The 20,905-nt window shown below is 48.5% G+C and overlaps 1 protein-coding gene across 5 annotated transcripts in view; it reads right to left on the bottom strand.

The window, feature by feature from the left end:
* TXNRD2 (thioredoxin reductase 2) overlaps positions 1 to 20,905 on the bottom strand; it is a 336,976-nt gene that overhangs the window by 51,632 nt on the left and 264,439 nt on the right. For 4 of the 5 annotated variants that reach the window (XM_063964743.1, XM_063964739.1, XM_063964742.1 and 1 more), the window contains one exon: positions 18,955 to 19,052. In XM_063964743.1, coding sequence (XP_063820813.1) covers positions 18,955 to 19,052 — 98 coding nt within the window. Of the gene's footprint in view, positions 1 to 18,564; positions 18,654 to 18,954; positions 19,053 to 20,905 lie in introns of those variants that run through there. The other variant, XM_063964744.1, reaches the window with a different exon arrangement.

Here is a 20,905-nt window from a genome sequence, read left to right as displayed (position 1 = left end):
ATCGTGGACGCCTGAAAAATAAGATTTTACTCACCGGTAAATCTATTTCTCGTAGTCCGTAGTGGATGCTGGGACTCCGTAAGGACCATGGGGATTAGCGGCTCCGCAGGAGACTGGGCACAACTAAAGAAAGCTTTAGGACTACCTGGTGTGCACTGGCTCCTCCCACTAAGACCCTCCTCCAGACCTCAGTTAGGATACTGTGCCCGGAAGAGCTGACACAATAAGGAAGGATTTTGAATCCCGGGTAAGACTCATACCAGCCACACCAATCACACCGTATAACTCGTGATACTATACCCAGTTAACAGTATGAAATATAACTGAGCCTCTCAACAGATGGCTCAACAATAACCCTTTAGTTAGGCAATAACTATAAACAAGTATTGCAGACAATCCGCACTTGGGATGGGCGCCCAGCATCCACTACGGACTACGAGAAATAGATTTACCGGTGGGTAAATTCTTATTTTCTCTGACGTCCTAAGTGGATGCTGGGACTCCGTAAGGACCATGGGGATTATACCAAAGCTCCCAAACGGGCGGGAGAGTGTGGATGACTCTGCAGCACCGAATGAGCAAACTCTAGGTCCTCCTCAGCCAGGGTATCAAACTTGTAGACTCTTACAAAAATGTTTTAACCCGACCAAGTAACAGCTCGGCAAAGTTGTAAAGCCGAGACCCCTCGGGCAGCCGCCCAAGAAGAGCCCACTTTCCTCGTGGAATGGGCTTTTACAGATTTAGGGTGCGGCAGTCCAGCCGCGGAATGTGCAAGTTGAATCGTGCTACAGATCCAGCGAGCAATCGTCTGCTTAGAAGCAGGAGCACCCAGCTTGTTGGGTGCATACAGGAGAAATAGCGAGTCAGTTTTCCTGACTCCAGCTATCCTGGAAACATATTTTTCAGGGCCCTGACTACGTCCAGTAACTTGGAATCCTCCAAGTCCCAAGTATCCGCAGGCACCACAATAGGTTGGTTCACATGAAAAACTGATACCACCTTAGGAAGGAATTGGGAACGAGTCCTCAATTCCGCCTTATCCATATAAAATACAGATAAGGGCTTTTGTATGACAAAGCCGCCAATTTTGATACACGCCTGGCCGACGCCAAGGCCCACAGAATGACCACTTTCCACGTGAGGTATTATAGCTCCACGATTTAAGTGGCTCAACCCAATGCGACTTCAGGAAATCCAACACCACGTTGAGATCCCACAGTGCCACTGGAGGCACAAACGGGGGCTGACTATGCAGCACTCCCTTAACAAAAGTCTGAACTTCAGGCAGTGAAGCCAGTTCAATTTTGGAAGAAAATCGATAGAGCCGAAATCTGGACCTTAATGGAACCCAATTTTAGGCCCATAGTCACCTCTGACTGTAGGAAGTGCAGAAATCGACCTAGCTGAAATTTCTCCTTTGGGGCCTTCCTGGCCTCACAGTACGCAACATATTTCCGCCATATGCGGTGATAATGGTTTGCGTTCACTTCTTTCCTAGCTTTAAATAGCGTAGGGATAACTTCCTCCGGAATTCCCTTTTCCTTCAGGATCCGGCGTTCAACCGCCATGCCGTCCAACGCAGCCGCGGTACGTCTTGGAACAGACAGGCCCCCTGCTGCAGCAGGTCCTGTCTGAGCGGCAGAGGCCATGGGTCCTCTGAGATAATTTCTTGGAGTTCTGGTTACCAAGCTCTTCTTGGCCAACCCGGAACAATGAGTCTAGTTCTTACTCCTCCTTCTTATTATTCTCATTACCCTGGGTAAGAGAGGCAGAGAAGGGAACACATACACCGACTGGTACACCCACGGTGTTACCAGAGCGTCCACAGCCATCGCCTGAGTGTCGTTGACCTGGCGCAATATCTTTGTAACTTTTAGTTGAGGCGGGACGCCATCATGTCCACCTGTGGCCTTAACCAACGGTGTACAATCATTTGGAAGACTTCTGGATGAAGTCCCCCCTCTCCCGGGTGGAGGTCGTGTCTTCTGAGAAAATCTGCTTCTCAGTTGTCCACTCCGGGAATGAACACTGCAGACAGTGCTAACACATGATTTTCCGCCCATCGGAGAATCCTTGTGGCTTCTGCCATCGCCATCCTGCTTCTTGTGCCGCCCTGTCGGTTTACATGAGTGACCGCCGTGATGTTGTCTGACTGGATCAGCACCGGCCGGTGTTGAAGCAGGGGTCTAGCCTGACTTAGGACATTGTAAATGGCCCTTAGTTCCAGAATATTTATGTGTAGGGAAGTCTCCTGACTTTTCCATAGCCTTGGAAGTTTCTTCCCTGTGTGACTGCCCCCCAGCCTCGAAGGCTGGCATCCGTGGTCACCAGGACCCAGTCCTGTATGCCGAATCTGCGGCCCCCTAGAAGATGAGCACTCTGCAGCCACCACAGCAGAGACACCCTTGTCCTTGGAGACAGGGTGATCAGCCGATGCATCTGGAGATGCGACCCGGACCACTTGTCCAACAGATCCCACTGGAAAATCCTTGCATGGGACATGGCGAATGGAATTTCTTCGTAAGAAGCTACCATCTTTCCCAGGGCTCGCGTGCATTGATGCACCGACACCTGTATACGTATTAGGAGGTCTCTGTCTAGAGACGACAACTCCTTGGACTTCTCCTCCGGGAGAAACCCTTTTTATCCTGTTCTGTGTCCAGAACCATACCCAGGAACAGTAGACGCGTCGTAGGAACCAGCTGCGACTTTGGAATATTCAGAATCCAGCCGTGCTGTTGTAGCACTTCCCGAGATAGTGCTACTCCGACGAACAACTGCTCCCTGGACCTTGCCTTTATAAGGAGATCGTCCAAGTACGGGATAATTATTTCGGCCATTACCTTGGTAAATACCTCGGTGCCGGGGACAGACCAACGGCAACGTCTGGAATTGGTAATGACAATCCTGTACCACAATTTTGAGGTACTCCTGGTGAAGAGGGTAAATAGGGACATGCAGGTAAGCATCCTTGATGTCCAGTGATACCATGAAATTCTCCAGGCTTGCAATAATCGCCCTGAGCGATTCCATTTTGAACTTGAACCTTCGTATATAAGTGTTCAAGGCTTTCAATTTTAGAATGGGTCTCACCGAACCGTCTGTTTTCGGTACCACAACATTTTGGAATAGTAACCCCGGCCTTGTTGAAGGAGGGGTACCTTGATTTCACCTGCTGGAAGTACAGCTTGTGAATTGCCGCCAGTACTACCTTTCTCCGAGGGCAGCAGGCAAGGCTGATGCGAGGTAACGGCGAGGGGGAGTCGCCTCGAACTCCAGCCTGTATCCCTGTGATACTATTTGCAGAACCTAGGGATCCACCTGTGGGCAAGCCCACTGGTCCCTGAAGTTCCCGAGACGCGCCCCTACCGCACCTGTCTCCACCTGTGGAGCCCCAGCGTCATGCGGTGGACTCAGAGGAAGCGGGGGAAGATTTTTGATCCTGGGAACTGGCTGCTGGTGCAGCTTTTTCCTTCTTCCCTTGTCTCTGTGCAGAAAGGAAGCGCCTTTGACCCGCTTGCTTTTCTGAAGCCGAAAGGACTGTACCTGAAAATACGGTGCTTTCTTAGGCTGTGAGGAAACCTCAGGTAAAATTTTTTCTTCCCAGCTGTTGCTGTGGATACGAGGTCCCAGAGACCATCCCCAAACAATTCCTCACCCTTATAAGGTAGAATCTCCATGTGCCTTTTACAGGCAGCATCACCTGTCCACTGCCGGGTTTCTAACACCCTCCTGGCAGAATGGACATTGCATTAATTCTGGATGCCAGCCGGCAAATATCCCTCTGTGCATCCTTTATATATAAGACGACGTCTTTAATATGCTCTATGTTAGCAAACTATTTTCCCTGTCTTAGAGTATTAATATTATCTGACAGGGTATCAGACCACGCTGCAGCAGCACTATTTATGCTGAGGCGATTGCAGGTCTCAGTATATAACCTGAGTGTGTATATACAGACTTCAGGATAGCCTCCTGCTTTTTATCAGCAGGCTCCTTCAAGGTGGCCGTATCCTAAGACGGCAGTACCACCTTTTTTGACAAACGTGTGAGCGCCTTATCCACCCTAAGGGATATCTCCCAACGTGACCTATCCTCTGGCGGGAAAGGGTACGCCATCAGTAACTTTTTAGAAATTACCAGTTTCTTATCGGGGGAACCCACGCTACTTTACACACTTCATTCATTCATCTGATGGGGGAACAAAACACTGGCTGCTTTTTCTCCCCAAAAATAAAACCCCTTTTATGTGGTACTTGGGTTCATGTCAGAAATGCGTAACACATTTTTCATTGCCGAGATCATGTAACGGATGTTCCTAGTGGATTGTGTATATGTCTCAACCTCGTCGACACTGGAGTCAGACTCCGTGTCGACATCTGTGTCTGCCATCTGAGGTAACGGGCGTTTTTTGAGCCCCTGATGGCCTTTGAGACGCCTGGGCAGGCGCGGGCTGAGAAGCCGGCTGTCCCACAGCTGTTACGTCATCCAGCCTTTTATGTAAGGAGTGGACATTGTCGGTTAATACCTTCCACCTATCCATCCACTCTGGTGTCGGCCCCACAGGGGGCGACATCCCATTTATCGGCCTCTGCTCCACCTCCACGTATTCCTCATCCAACATGTCGACACAGCCGTACCGACACACCGCACATACACAGGGAATGCTCTGACTGAGGACAGGACCCCACAAAGTCCTTTGGGGAGACAGAGAGAGAGTATGCCAGCACACACCAGAGCGCTATATAATGCAGGGATTAACACTATAACTGAGTGATTTTTCCCCCAATAGCTGCTTGTATACATATATTGCGCCCAAATTTAGTGCCCCCCCTCTCTTTTTAACCCTTTGAGCCTGAAAACTACAGGGGAGAGCCTGGGGAGCTGTCTTCCAGCTGCACTGTGAAGAAAAAATGGCGCCAGTGTGCTGAGGGAGAAGCCCCGCCCCTTTTTCGGCGGACTTTTCTCCCGCTTTTTTATGGATTCTGGCAGGGGTAATTTATAACATATATAGCCCTGGGACTATATATTGTGATGATTTGCCAGCCAAGGTGTCTTATATTGCCCTCAGGGCGCCCCCCCCCAGTGCCCTGCACCCATCAATGACCGGAGTGTGAGGTGTACATGAGGAGCAATGGCGCACAGCTGCAGTGCTGTGCGCTACCTTGGTGAAGACAGAAGTCTTCTGCCGCCGATTTTCCGGACTCTTCATGCTTCTGGCTCTGTAAGGGGGACGGCGGCGCGGCTCCGGGAACGAACACCAAGGTCGGGTCCTGCGGTCGATCCCTCTGGAGCTAATGGTGTCCAGTAGCCTAAGAAGCCCAAACTACCACCTGTTAGGTAGGTTCGCTTCTTCTCCCCTTAGTCCCTCGCTGCAGTGAGTCTGTTGCCAGCAGATCTCACTGTAAAATAAAAAACCTAAATATACTTTCTTTCTAGGAGCTCAGGAGAGCCCCTAGTGTGCATCCAGCTCAGCCGGGCACAAGAATCTAACTGAGGTCTGGAGGAGGGTCTTAGTGGGAGGAGCCAGTGCACACCAGGTAGTCCTAAAGCTTTCTTTAGTTGTGCCCAGTCTCCTGCGGAGCCGCTAATCCCCATGGTCCTTACGGAGTCCCAGCATCCACTTAGGAAGTCAGAGAAATATTTATTGATACAGCGGTCGCTATATATCCCTCTCCCCCCATATCTCACATACATATATCTATCTATCTATCTATCTATCTATCTATCTATCTATCTATCTATCATACATATAAGCGGATTGTCCGGAACCGTCGGGTCCCTAGTGACATTAATGTGTTTTGAATGTGTATGACCATGTACTGAATGCGCCAATTGTGGATCTAACGGGAAACCTTATGGTCGACAGAAAACCCAGTAGTCGTCGACAGCAGGGAGTAGTAACCAGGCAAAATAACATTCTTGCGACCCTGAGGGGTCCGAGGGGAGTATACATAAATAATTGTAATAACACTCCCCCACATATACTACCATGTCTGTGCTCGAGCTACAGGCCCATGGAACCGTACCATACATATACATATAAATATAGGCATAAGCAGTTACAACATGTTAATTTACACCCAGTAATAACAGTTGGTGCCGACAGGGTCACCTACATACCACTGTGTCTCCCCTGCAGTGATTACTTTTGACAAGCATACAACTACCGACCTGTTGACTCTGCATCTACTGTATCAAGTACCAACAGCCTGTCGACACATGTGGACTATAGTGGGTATATCTGACAGGGAACACACAGAGAAATATGCACAACAATGATTACATGCCCATTTCTAAAAAAAAAAATAGTGCTATATTTCCCTCAATATAACACTAAAAGACTGTGCCCCCCTCGTTTGTACTGTACACATTTTTGGCGGGGACAGAGAGAAAATGGACACTGTTGTGAGGGCTAAGCCCCGCCCCTTTTCGGCGCGCTTCAGCCCCGTTATAATAAGAATTTACTTACCGATAATTCTATTTCTCGGAGTCCGTAGTGGATGCTGGGGTTCCTGAAAGGACCATGGGGAATAGCGGCTCCGCAGGAGACAGGGCACAAAAAGTAAAGCTTTTCCAGATCAGGTGGTGTGCACTGGCTCCTCCCCCTATGACCCTCCTCCAGACTCCAGTTAGGTACTGTGCCCGGACGAGCGTACACAATAAGGGAGGATTTTGAATCCCGGGTAAGACTCATACCAGCCACACCAATCACACCGTACAACTTGTGATCTAAACCCAGTTAACAGTATGATAACAGAGGAGCCTCTGAAAGATGGCTCCCTAACAATAACCCGAATTAGTTAACAATAACTATGTACAAGTATTGCAGATAATCCGCACTTGGGATGGGCGCCCAGCATCCACTACGGACTCCGAGAAATAGAATTATCGGTAAGTAAATTCTTATTTTCTCTATCGTCCTAGTGGATGCTGGGGTTCCTGAAAGGACCATGGGGATTATACCAAAGCTCCCAAACGGGCGGGAGAGTGCGGATGACTCTGCAGCACCGAATGAGAGAACTCCAGGTCCTCTTTTGCCAGGGTATCAAATTTGTAGAATTTTACAAACGTGTTCTCCCCTGACCACGTAGCTGCTCGGCAGAGTTGTAATGCCGAGACCCCTCGGGCAGCCGCCCAAGATGAGCCCACCTTCCTTGTGGAATGGGCCCTAACAGATTTAGGCTGTGGCAGGCCTGCCACAGAATGTGCAAGTTGAATTGTGTTACAAATCCAACGAGCAATCGACTGCTTAGAAGCAGGCGCACCCAACTTGTTGGGTGCATACAGTATAAACAGCGAGTCAGATTTTCTGACTCCAGCCGTCCTTGAAATGTATATTTTTAAAGCTCTGACAACGTCCAACAACTTGGAGTCCTCCAAGTCGCTTGTAGCCGCAGGCACTACAATAGGCTGGTTCAGGTGAAACGCTGATACCACCTTAGGGAGAAAATGCGGACGCGTCCGCAGCTCTGCCCTATCCGAATGGAAAATTAAATAAGGGCTTTTATAAGATAAAGCCGCCAGTTCAGATACTCTCCTGGCGGAAGCCAGGGCCAGTAACATAGTCACTTTCCATGTGAGATATTTCAAATCCACATTTTTTAGTGGTTCAAACCAATGGGATTTGAGGAAATCTAAAACTACATTTAGATCCCACGGTGCCACCGGAGGCACCACAGGAGGCTGTATATGCAGTACTCCTTTGACAAAAGTCTGGACCTCAGGGACTGAGGCCAATTCTTTTTGGAAGAATATTGACAGGGCCGAAATTTGAACCTTAATAGATCCCAATTTGAGACCCATAGACAATCCTGATTGCAGGAAATGTAGGAAACGACCCAGTTGAAATTCCTCCGTCGGAGCACTCCGATCCTCGCACCACGCAACATATTTCCGCCAAATGCGGTGATAATGCTTCGCGGTGACTTCCTTTCTTGCCTTAATCAAGGTAGGAATGACTTCTTCTGGAATGCCTTTTCCTTTTAGGATCTGGCGTTCAACCGCCATGCCGTCAAACGCAGCCGCGGTAAGTCTTGAAAGAGGCAGGGACCCTGTTGAAGCAGGTCCCTTCTCAGAGGTAGAGGCCACGGATCGTCCGTGACCATCTCTTGAAGTTCCGGGTACCAAGACCTTCTTGGCCAATCCGGAGCCACTAGTATCGTTCTTACTCCGCTTTGCCGTATGATTCTCAATACCTTTGGTATGAGAGGCAGAGGAGGAAACACATACACCGACTGGTACACCCAAGGTGTTACCAGCGCGTCCACAGCTATTGCCTGCGGATCTCTTGACCTGGCGCAATACCTGTCCAGTTTTTTGTTGAGGCGAGACGCCATCATGTCCACCATTGGTCTTTCCCAACGGTTTATTAGCATGTGGAAAACTTCTGGATGAAGTCCCCACTCTCCCGGGTGAAGATCGTGTCTGCTGAGGAAGTCTGCTTCCCAGTTGTCCACGCCCGGGATGAACACTGCTGACAGTGCTATCACGTGATTCTCCGCCCAGCGAAGGATCCTGGCAGCTTCTGCCATTGCACTCCTGCTTCTTGTGCCGCCCTGTCTGTTTACATGGGCGACTGCCGTGATGTTGTCCGACTGGATCAACACCGGTCTTCCTTGAAGCAGAGGTTCCGCCTGGCTTAGAGCATTGTAGATTGCTCTTGGTTCCAGAATGTTTATGTGAAGAGACTTTTCCAGGCTCGACCACACTCCCTGGAAGTTTCTTCCTTGTGTGACTGCTCCCCAGCCTCTCAGGCTGGCGTCCGTGGTCACCAGGATCCAATCCTGTATGCCGAATCTGCGGCCCTCCAATAGATGAGCCCTCTGCAACCACCACAGAAGAGATACCCTTGTCCTTGGAGACAGGGTTATCCGCAGGTGCATCTGAAGATGCGACCCTGACCATTTGTCCAACAGATCCCTTTGGAAAATTCTTGCATGGAATCTGCCGAATGGAATTGCTTCGTAAGAAGCCACCATTTTTCCCAGGACTCTTGTGCATTGATGTACAGACACCTTTCCTGGTTTTAGGAGGTTCCTGACCAGGTCGGATAACTCCTTGGCTTTTTCCTCGGGAAGAAAAACCTTTTTCTGAACCGTGTCCAGAATCATCCCTAGGAACAGCAGACGAGTTGTCGGCATTAATTGGGATTTTGGAATATTCAGAATCCATCCGTGCTGCTTTAGCACCTCTTGAGATAGTGCTAATCCCATCTCTAGCTGTTCTCTGGACCTTGCCCTTATTAGGAGATCGTCCAAGTATGGGATAATTAATACGCCTTTTCTTCGAAGAAGAATCATCATCTCGGCCATTACCTTTGTAAAGACCCGAGGTGCCGTGGACAAACCAAACGGCAGCGTCTGAAACTGATAGTGACAGTTTTGTACAACGAACCTGAGGTACCCCTGGTGTGAGGGGTAAATTTCTTCCAGGTTCGCTATCACTGCTCTGAGTGACTCCATCTTGAACTTGAACTTCTTTATGTACAGGTTCAAGGACTTCAGATTTAGAATAGGCCTTACCGAGCCATCCGGCTTCGGTACCACAAATAGAGTGGAATAATACCCCTTCCCTTGTTGTAGAAGAGGTACCTTGACTATCACCTGCTGAGAGTACAGCTTGTGAATGGCTTCCAAAACCGTCTCCCTTTCGGAGGGGGACGTTGGTAAAGCAGACTTCAGGAAACGGCGAGGTGGATCTGTCTCTAATTCCAACCTGTACCCCTGAGATATTATCTGCAGGATCCAGGGATCTACCTGCGAGTGAGCCCACTGCGCGCTGTAATTTTTGAGACGACCGCCCACCGTCCCCGAGTCCGCTTGAGAAGCCCCAGCGTCATGCTGAGGCTTTTGTAGAAGCCGGGGAGGGCTTCTGTTCCTGGGAAGGAGCTGCCTGTTGCTGTCTCTTCCCTCGACCTCTGCCTCGTGGCAGATATGAATAGCCCTTTGCTCTCTTATTTTTAAAGGAACGAAAGGGCTGCGGTTGAAAAGTCGGTGCCTTTTTCTGTTGGGGAGTGACTTGAGGTAGAAAGGTGGATTTCCCGGCTGTAGCCGTGGCCACCAAATCTGATAGACCGACTCCAAATAACTCCTCCCCTTTATACGGCAAAACTTCCATATGCCGTTTCGAATCCGCATCGCCTGTCCACTGTCGCGTCCATAAAGCTCTTCTGGCCGAAATGGACATAGCACTTACCCGTGATGCCAGTGTGCAGATATCCCTCTGTGCATCACGCATATAAAGAAATGCATCCTTTATTTGTTCTAACGACAGTAAAATATTGTCCCTGTCCAGGGTATCAATATTTTCAATCAGGGACTCTGACCAAACTACCCCAGCACTGCACATCCAGGCAGTCGCTATAGCTGGTCGTAGTATAACACCTGCATGTGTGTATATACTTTTTTGGATATTTTCCATCCTCCTATCTGATGGATCTTTAAGTGCGGCCGTCTCAGGAGAGGGTAACGCCACTTGTTTAGATAAGCGTGTTAGCGCCTTGTCCACCCTAGGAGGTGTTTCCCAGCGCTCCCTAACCTCTGGCGGGAAAGGGTATAATGCCAATAATTTCTTTGAAATTATCAGCTTTTTATCAGGGGCAACCCACGCTTCATCACACACGTCATTTAATTCTTCTGATTCAGGAAAAACTATAGGTAGTTTTTTCACACCCCACATAATACCCTGTTTAGTGGTACCTGTAGTATCAGCTAAATGTAACGCCTCCTTCATTGCCAAAATCATATAACGTGTGGCCCTACTGGAAAATACGGTTGATTCGTCACCGTCACCACTGGAATCAGTGCCTGTGTCTGGGTCTGTGTCGACCGACTGAGGCAAAGGGCGTTTCACAGCCCCTGACGGTGTTTGAGGCGCCTGGACAGGCACTAATTGATTGTCCGGCCGCCTCATGTCGTCAAACGACTGCTTAAGCGAGTTGACGCTATCCCGTAATTCCACAAATAAAGGCATCCATTCTGGTGTCGACCCCCTAGGAGGTGACATCCCCATATTTGGCAATTGCTCCGCCTCCACACCAATATCGTCCTCATACATGTCGACACACACGTACCGACACACAGCAGACACACAGGGAATGCTCTACACGAAGACAGGACCCACTAGCCCTTTGGGGAGACAGAGGGAGAGTCTGCCAGCACACACCAAAAAAGCGCTATATATGACAGGGATAGCCTTATAATAAGTGCTCCCTTATAGCTGCTTTATATATATCAAAATATTGCCATTAAATTTGCCCCCCCTCTCTGTTTTACCCTGTTTCTGTAGTGCAGTGCAGGGGAGAGACCTGGGAGCCGTCCTGACCAGCGGAGCTGTGAGAGGAAATGGCGCCGTGTGCTGAGGAGATAGGCCCCGCCCCTTTTCCGGCGGGCTCGTCTCCCGCTATTTTGTGAATCCAGGCAGGGGTTAAATATCTCCATATAGCCTCTGGGGGCTATATGTGAGGTATTTTTAGCCTTTTAATAGGTTTTCATTTGCCTCCCAGGGCGCCCCCCCCCAGCGCCCTGCACCCTCAGTGACTGCGTGTGAAGTGTGCTGAGAGGAAAATGGCGCACAGCTGCAGTGCTGTGCGCTACCTTTAGAAGACTGCAGGAGTCTTCAGCCGCCGATTCTGGACCTCTTCTTACTTCAGCATCTGCAAGGGGGCCGGCGGCGCGGCTCCGGTGACCATCCAGGCTGTACCTGTGATCGTCCCTCTGGAGCTGATGTCCAGTAGCCAAGAAGCCAATCCATCCTGCACGCAGGTGAGTTCACTTCTTCTCCCCTCTGTCCCTCGTTGCAGTGATCCTGTTGCCAGTAGGAATCACTGTAAAATAAAAAACCTAAGCTAAACTTTCTCTAAGCAGCTCTTTATGAGAGCCACCTAGAATTGCACCCTTCTCGGCCGGGCACAAAAATCTAACTGGAGTCTGGAGGAGGGTCATAGGGGGAGGAGCCAGTGCACACCACCTGATCTGGAAAAGCTTTACTTTTTGTGCCCTGTCTCCTGCGGAGCCGCTATTCCCCATGGTCCTTTCAGGAACCCCAGCATCCACTAGGACGATAGAGAAAATATAGTTTTTTATGCAGGCAGGGGACCGTATATAGTGTCTACGCACTATATACCTACTTAAATAATATATATATTACTGTCCAGGGCGCCCCCCCCCTACGCCCTGCATCCATGTAAAACCGTTGGTGTGTGGGAGCAATGGCGCGCAGCGCGACCGCTGCTTTGTACTGGCGGGGGTATCGTACACGGTGCCCGAATATGCTTTCTTGCCAGCTCCCCCCCCAGCGCCCTGTGAGTGCTGTTGGTGTGTGGGAGCATGGAGCGCAGCGCTACCGATGCGCTTACCTCCATTACTGAAGTCTTCTGCCGTCTGACGCCTTCTGTTCTTCTCATACTCACCCGGCTTCTTTCTTCTGGCTTCTGTGAGGGGGTTGACGGCGCGGCTCCGGGAACAAGCAGCTAGGCGCACCAAGTGATCGAACCCTCTGGAGCTAATGGTGTCCAGTAGCCTGAGAAGCAGAGCCCTTGAACTAAGAAGAAGTAGGTCTGACTTCTCTCCCCTCAGTCCCACGATGCAGGGAGCCTGTAACCAGCAGGTCTCCCTGAAAATAAAAAACCTAACATAAAGTCTTTTAAGAGAAACTCAGGAGAGCTCCCCTAGTGTGTGTCCAGTCACTCCTGGGCACAAAATCTAACTGAGGTCTGGAGGAGGAGCATAGAGGGAGGAGCCAGTTCACACCCATTCAAAGTCTTATAGTGTGCCCATGTCTCCTGCGGATCCCGTCTATCCCCATGGTCCTTACGGAGTACCCAGCATCCTCTAGGACGTAGGAGAAAGGAGAGATATGGTGACTAAATCACAGAGAAAAATACGTCTTAAAGTATATCTTTGTGAAAATCCTATATCAATATAAAACCTGACGCACCAAGCCCCCTCAGGTTAGAGAATATAGGGATAGCAAGTTGAGTGATAGACACGAAATGGACACCACTCAGCTATCTAATGCACACACAGTCACTGTTTGTACAATGCAGAGGTTATTACTAACAATAATACTGCACTGGACTAGCTTATATATATATATATATATATATAGTCAATAGATATAACACTACACAGTAAGAACTGAATGTATATCACAGGGTAATTGTACTAGAAAACCCTGACTAAATGCACTCTTTCTTAACTAGCACTGTCTAAAACGGCAGGTAGAATACTTAAGTGTCATGTAAAGTCACAGCACTGACAACCAGGCGGCTTTACACAGGAGTATTTGCCCAAGCAGTCCCAGGAACAGTGAAGCTGAGGGATAATGGCGCCCAGACACTGACAGGGAGTGAGGGAGAGACAGATATGCAGCTCCAGGGCGGGAACATTTGCGGGAAATGGCGCCCTGGGGCTGGAGGAGGGGCTTCAGGTCTAAGCCTTATCCCCCTGCTGGCAAAACCACCGGGTACTGTGGGCTACTGAAAATGGTTTAGAGAGAAAACCTGACCTGCACCCATGCCCTGGTGATCTAGTGGGATCGCCTGTACTGCCACAGTGTCCACTGCCAGCGCGCGCGGCCCGCCTCCCACTGACCGCGCCAGATCATGATAAAGACCGAGTCCCGCAATTGGGACCCACTCACCACCTCCCGAAGTGCGGCCACGCGATCACGGAGAGCCCCAGTCGTGTGTGCCTGACGTGAAGAAAACCGTAGCCTCCTGCTGTAGTTACCCGGCAACCAGGGCTCGGGAGTGTACAGCGCCGCTGGGGAGAGCTGGAGCTGCAGCAGTGAATGTCTTCTGACATTTACCACCGCTGCTGCCCTTGAAGTCTTCACTTTTTTCTTCAAAAAAAGCTCTTCTTAGGGCTGCCTGGAGCAGCCCCTCTGTTATGTGCCTGCTTACTGCAGCACCAACTACAAAACTGAGCTCCTGTGCTGGGAGGCGGGGTTATAGAGGAGGCGGCGCTGTGCATTCTGGGCACAGTCAAAGCTTTGAGCCTGTTGGTGCCTCGGATCAAGATCCTACTCTACACCCCATTGTCCATCCTTGTGGAGCCCAGTGTTCCACGCAGCAGAAATGGCAAATAACAAATGACAGGGAGAATCTGCAACATTCGGGAAGTTACGTTTGGTTTGTCATGCATTCTATGCTGCTGCGCCAACCCCAATCTACTTACATCTATTATAATCCGCAATAAAAAGTGAAAAAAGAAATTGAGTTAATAAAGTATGATGCAATAGGAAGACTGAGAGGACATGTAGTTGGATTATTTATCCGTAAAGGAGGGTACACACGGAGAGATCCGTGCTTAAAATCTAAGCAATCTTGCTAGATTGCTTAGATTTTAAGCACGGATCTGCCGTGTGTATGCCCTCCAGCGATAGCGATGCGCGGCCCCGCGCATCGCTATCGCCGATGCTAGATTGAGCCTGCATGCAGGCTCAATCTAGCGGGTCGCTCACTTCACCGTTGTGTGAAGTGAGCGGCCCCCCATCGGCTTTCCCCCTCGCTCAGCACATCGCGCTGTGCTGAGAGATGTGTGCTGAGCGGTCTGTGTTAAAATCGCTCAGCACACATCTCTCCCGTGAGTACCCCCCTTAAGTCTTTGCTATTTTCAAAGCATTATATTGCAGTCGAATGCTAATATTAGTAATTACATTGTGGAGAGACCACTCACAAACAAATATGGATACTTGCCACTTTGAGCCTACTAAACACATACTAGTAGCAGTGTAAGTGAAAAGCTGGACAATTTTTGACTATATTCTAACAAATAATGACATAATACAATTGGTGATCTCATTGCATATATACAGTAGGAAGTTGTGGGACAGAAGGCTGAGCTCCATTGCTAGTTCTCAGTGGCGTGTAGTAATTGATAAACCTTTGGAAATGTAGGCTACACTTGCAGTTAGTGGCAGGCCAGCAAAGAGAAATTAATGTAGAGGAAATTCTAAGTGCATTGTGTCAGCCTGTCTGGCCCTGAAGTTTTCAAATGTTTGTCTTTGATCAGATGACCCACACATTGTGTCTGCTTCCCTCCTGCCAGCCTGCAGCTACAGACTGACATAACGGAGCAATTGATCAGGAGTTCAGCAAAGAACACCAGTAATCTAAATGCCATGTTGTCTCAGAAATGAGGTGTTGTGTGTATGTGTGAAAACAAATGACAAGTTATAGCAAGATGCTTAACAGTAGGAAGAAATATTTGACCAAGATGAGGTCTAGATTATCCTATGATTCTAACTTTGAGAAAGGATGAGCTGAGAATACTAAATGCAAGCAGAGGATCTCTAAAAATGGAATCCTAAGTTATAAAGGGTAGAGGGTATGTTCTACCGTCACATTCGCCTCTGCAGTGAAAACACAATAGCAATGTAATGGGAAGAGCATACACAGTAACTGGTAGCACAGTATAAAGTGTAGAAGTAATATGGGAAAGCTGATGGCAGAGGTTCTGCCAAACTGCTGACCTTACGGATTACCTTATCCATCTATCAGATCATCACTTGTTAGCAGGAAACATGTGTTTATTTCACTTCTCTCCGTATTAAAATATTCTTACTTAGCCTAGAGGACAAGATAACCACCACAGACCTCACAGCCAAGGTACCATCCGACCTGACATGATCTCTTCCCAAACTCACACTTACTGATAAATTATCCATGGACTCACTTTTTTTTATTAAGCCTATGCCTGTGAGTCTAGCCTTTCCTCTACCCATCTCACTAGCTGTTCTCTCAGTCTTATGTTCTCACATCCTGATGGTTCTTTTTTTTCCACTGCTTATAAATTTAGAATTGTTATTGAAGATGAATAAGAAGTTTTAGAAGGAAAGACAATACAAGGTTAGCCTTGTTAGGGATCAATGTCTTCTGTGCATCCATAAAATGAAGACGCTGAAATACCACAATTGAATACAAAATAAAGATGAGTGTTGAACAACGGGCCTAAGCTCTATGATAAAGGGTGAAATGCAATAGCCTGCGGGTTGCAGTCTGTGCGGAAGTCTGCCCTTATTTTTAAAGCGGCAATCATTAACTTTGCAAAACCAACCTGCAAAGTACTGCCACTTTAAAAAATACAGGCAGACTTGAACAAAGTCCCATACAGCCTGCAAATCGCAACAAAGGACAACAAAAAGGCAGCAAAATAAAAAAATACAAGTGAAGAAACCAATAAAATAGGAGGAATGAGCTGCTGGACAGAGAAAGCAATAAGAAGCCATAAATGCCCATGCAATGAGGAATTACGAGAAGAGGAGAGGTCTGTATTATATAAAGTATGTGTTATACACAGTGTTTGCTTGGTCATAGACAGAACATATTGAACATGTCCATAAAAGATCTGCAGCAAAGAAAATCTACTTGGAAGAGGTATGTTCCAGTGTCTCTCAGTGCTGATCAGTTTTCTTTCTTGGATATGCTGGTTACTAACACACTTAAGACCGTACCTTTATTACACAACCACTGACTGCATATGTTACGCCATTATTGCAGATACAAGATGTTACATTAAATGTGTATAAGAAAATCTGAACAGAGTTTATTTAGTTATTGTTGAACCTGTCACTTAATATAGAAAACAATATAAAGTAATAAAATCAGTAAGCATTGCATTTCTTTAAACTTATGTCCCAAAACAATTATTTATTGACATTGGACTTCTGCAGAATCCTTACTGGATTATAGAAAGTTTGGTTTATCCAGGGAATCTGAAAGGTCAGCACTCACACGCAGGGCCGTTTCTTGGGGCAGGCGAGCAGTGCAACCGCACTGGGCGCCCGCCGCGGCACTAACTGTGGCTCCCTGCTTCCCCCTCCTACTTCACCCCGAGTAACCCGCTCGGGGGGCGGAGTTTCACGGAATGACGTGGTTGCGTCGTTACGTCACAACGCAACCCCGTCACTCTGCGAAACTCCCCCCCCCCCAGCGGAGTACAGAGGGGGATCCAAGTTAGGAAGAGGGAAAGGCCGGCGCGAGGAGCGACTGGTGAGGCGGGCCGAAGAGCGGTAATCGCCTCTGTAAGTATTCTCTCTCTCTCTCTCAATGTGTAAAATGGGGACACCTGCCGTAATGTGTGAAATGGGGACTTTTGCCTGCCGTAGTGTGGGGATTTAATGTATCAAGGGCATTGCGGTGTGTGGCATAATATGGTGCAGGGGGCATTACTGTGTGGGGCTTAATATGGTAAAAAAAATTTTCCTGTGGTGGTTATGATCTGTTGGAGCAGGGTCAAAAACTGGATTGTGAGGTAGTCTTTTCAGACGAGGCCATGCCCATTTAAATGAGGCCACGCCCCCTTGCCGCGCGCAAGTTTTTTTTTTTTTTTAATCTAGGTGTGTGTGTGTGTGTGGGGGGGGGGGGCACATTTTTTTATGTCATGGGGGGGGGGAGGGGGGGGGCACATTTTTAAATCTCGCACTGGGAGCCAAATTGGCTAGAAACAGCCCTGCTCACACGTATAAATAAGGTGATCATAAATTATAACTTACTGTACATTTACGGCAATTTGAATATGGATTAAAAGGAGGAGAATAGAAGAGGATAGTGGAACATAGCAGTTAAATGAAGGAAAAAGTGCCTGGTTCCATACATCAGCAAGAAATTGCTGCAATTTCCAGATCCACCGACGGCGGAGTCAGGCATTCAGGAATATTAAGCATGCTTAAAATCCTGATTCACCGATCCCTGACTGAAAATGGTCAGGAAATCGGGGATATTTTACATGTTTAATTTTCCCGATACCCTGACGGACTGCCAACCATTGCTGCCACCTGATTGGTGGCTCTAGTCAGCAGATTGGTGGTGCCGGTGGATCGGGGCCGCAATGTATGTATGTATGTATGTATGTATGTATGTATGTATGTATGTATGGGGCCCTTAAGAGAAGGAAAGAGATCAGATTTATTTCCACAAAACCAGACACCTGTGTCTCTTTGGAATCAATGTTTCAGTTAAAAGGTATATTTTCGAATCCCTAATAAAAATACTACTGCCAAGGATGGATCTAGACTTTTTGCTTAAGGTTTGCAGTTTGAGGCCCAATGTGACTCCAGGGTCCCTATGTCCCCTCAGCTTGGGTGTTGCCATTCCCACCTTGATGTCTCCCCTGCCCATTACAAACATCGATCAGCATGTGCAGGCAGCGTCACTCATAAGAAGCCATCAAGCTGCTGCCCCCTTCATGTCAACAGCTGGCACTCACTGTAGAGGTGCAACGGTGACAAGCAACATATTGAATGAGCAACATTCTCGCACATATTCAGTGTAATAGTAGCCCCAGCCCACTGGCACCCTAGGCAACTGGCAGTGTTGCATGATTTGACTGTCCCATTTGAGTCACTGTACCACTCACCTACTTAAACAGGCATTGCCAATGAGTTACTTTCTAGGGGGACAATCGCCACCCTTTGCATCTGCCCTGTAATATCGCTGTAACTAAAGACCAGGTGGGGTTAACAGTGTTTCAATCTCGTTATGAAAACTGCACTCTAAATACAATTACTGAGTTAAAGAAAAAAAAGTAAAAAAAATTTCTGAGGACTGGGAGAAATTACATATTAGAGAAAATGTTTTAAGTGTCGTTCCAAATTTGAAGAGAACAAAGGCTTCAGTAATTGGTCTTCAACACTATCAGTTACACAAGCTAAAAGGTAAAGATAGAGAGGAGGTATTTTAGCAATTCCAAAGAGATACATATAAACATAAACAATCTATTTTCTACTCAATCATGTAAAGCAGAATTCTTTAACTTACAAAGATGCAATTCGCTTCCACAAAACTACCTGTACAATACAAGCAGCCTTTTCTCCAGATTTTCTGTCCTCAAGTTACAGAGGCAGAAGACTTATAATATGCACTTTTTCCAATTAACTATATCCCTCCTTCCCCATGTCTTGCCTGCACTCTCTCATCCATCTTACAAACTTTATATTAATACAACATACTTTATTCCGAGGGCAAATCCTTGGATGACTTCTCCGGCATTGGGCCCTGTGAAGTGTAGACCTAGAATTGTCTTCAGCGGCCCCTTGAGACAAATCATCTGTAGGGAATGGATAGAGAATGGTTACTGTAAAGAACAATTAATACCACTGCACTGGTTACCCACCATAGTATAAGTTCACATAGGAGTTGATGCTAAAAGCTGGATTTACACTTGTTTGCGTAGTGCTGATCGCACGTAGCAACTTTTTGCTGCTCGTGCGATCAACCTGGCGCCGCCTATGGGGGAGTGTATTTTAGCATAGCAAGGCAACGATCGCTTGTGCAGCCCTGCTATGCTAAAAAAGTTTCAAGTAAAACAAGACTAGGACTGCAGTTACTCACCCAGTGCGACGGATCCAGCGATGAAGGTCACGGTCCTGACGTTAGACATCCGCCCTCCAAATGCCTGCATTGGACTCACCACGCCTGGAAAACGGTGAGTATCCGCCCCGGAGTGCCTCCCGCCTGTCAGTCTTCTTGCGATCGCTGCTGCGATCACATCTCTCGCTGGCTGCGTCATTGCCCGGCGACGATCGCCACCAGGCAATGTCCGCCGCGCATGTGCATTTCTGACCCATTCGCACCGCATCGAAGAACCGCTGCGTGCGAACGGGTCCGAATGACCCCCACTGTCAGATTTGTTATTTGCTGTGGTTGCTAACAATTTCTTTCACAGGTACTTTATAGTTTCTTCCTACATTTACAAGGGACTAGTGTTCACTCTAGGTGTCTTTCACAGGGCGCTGCGCCCTGCCCCTTTTTTAGACACCTAAATGCCGCCCTGCCCGTTTGCGTGGGCCCTCCCGTCCCGCACTTTGCTGCCCGCCGGACCCCACCACGCCGCCGGACACATTAAGCACACTGTCCCCAGTGATTGCAAAGACCCGGTGACGCGCTCCTTATTAGGCCAATCCCTAAGGGGGATTTTTGTATGTTTGCCTGATGCTGGTCCCGGGCTGAATGATGTAAAGAGGAGGTGGAGCCAATTTCCCTTCCTCTTTGGCGCCTGGCTGCTTGCGGCAGGTGAGTGAAGGCTAGTGCCGAGTGCGGGTGATGGATGGGTTGCCACAGCGTTTCTGGGGGGTACTGGCGATTTGCAGGGATCAGTGTCCTCCATGATCTTGTAGGTAAAGCTGGGCTTTGTGACTGGGGCTTCCCGCGGTGCCGTCTGGGGCGGTGGCCGCGCTGTCGCTCTTGCTTTGAGGTGTCCGCTACGGCCCTGGGGGGGGACAAGGTGGTTACTGCAATGTGCCTCAGTGCTCTTACCTGGTGCAGTGTGCCTCAGTGCTCTTACCTGGTGCAGTGTGCCTCAGTGCTCTTACCTGGTGCAGTGTGCCTCAGTGCTCTTACCTGGTGCAGTGTGCCTCAGTGCTCTTACCTGGTGCAGTGTGCCTCAGTGCTCTTACCTGGTGCAGTGTGCTCTACCGGGTGCATTGTGTATAACGCGCTCTACCGGGCGCAGTGTGTATAACGCGTTCTAACTGGCGCAATGTGTATAACGCGCTCTGCCTGGCGCAATGTGTATAACGCGCTCTGCCTGGCGCAATGTGTATAACGCGCTCTGCCTGGCGCAATGTGTATAACGCGCTCTGCCTGGCACAATGTGTATAACGTGCTCAGCTGGCGCAATGTGTATAACGTGCTCTGCCTGGCGCAATGTGTATAACGTGCTCTGCCTGGCGCAATGTGTATAACGTGCTCTGCCTGGCGCAATGTGTATAACGTGCTCTGCCTGGCGCAATGTGTATAACGTGCTCTGCCTGGCGCAATGTGTATAACGTGCTGTACCTGGCGCAATATGTATAACGTGCTCTACCTGTCGCAGTGTGTATAGGAGGTTCTACCCGGTGCAGTGTGTATTAGCTGCACTACTGTGTGGTGTAATGGGAAGTGCCACTATTATGTGGCCAT

The sequence above is a fragment of the Pseudophryne corroboree genome, chromosome 1 (genome assembly GCF_028390025.1).
Source record: "Pseudophryne corroboree isolate aPseCor3 chromosome 1, aPseCor3.hap2, whole genome shotgun sequence".
Taxonomy (NCBI): Eukaryota; Metazoa; Chordata; class Amphibia; order Anura; family Myobatrachidae; genus Pseudophryne; species Pseudophryne corroboree.
This window is presented reverse-complemented; position numbering and strand designations above follow the sequence as displayed.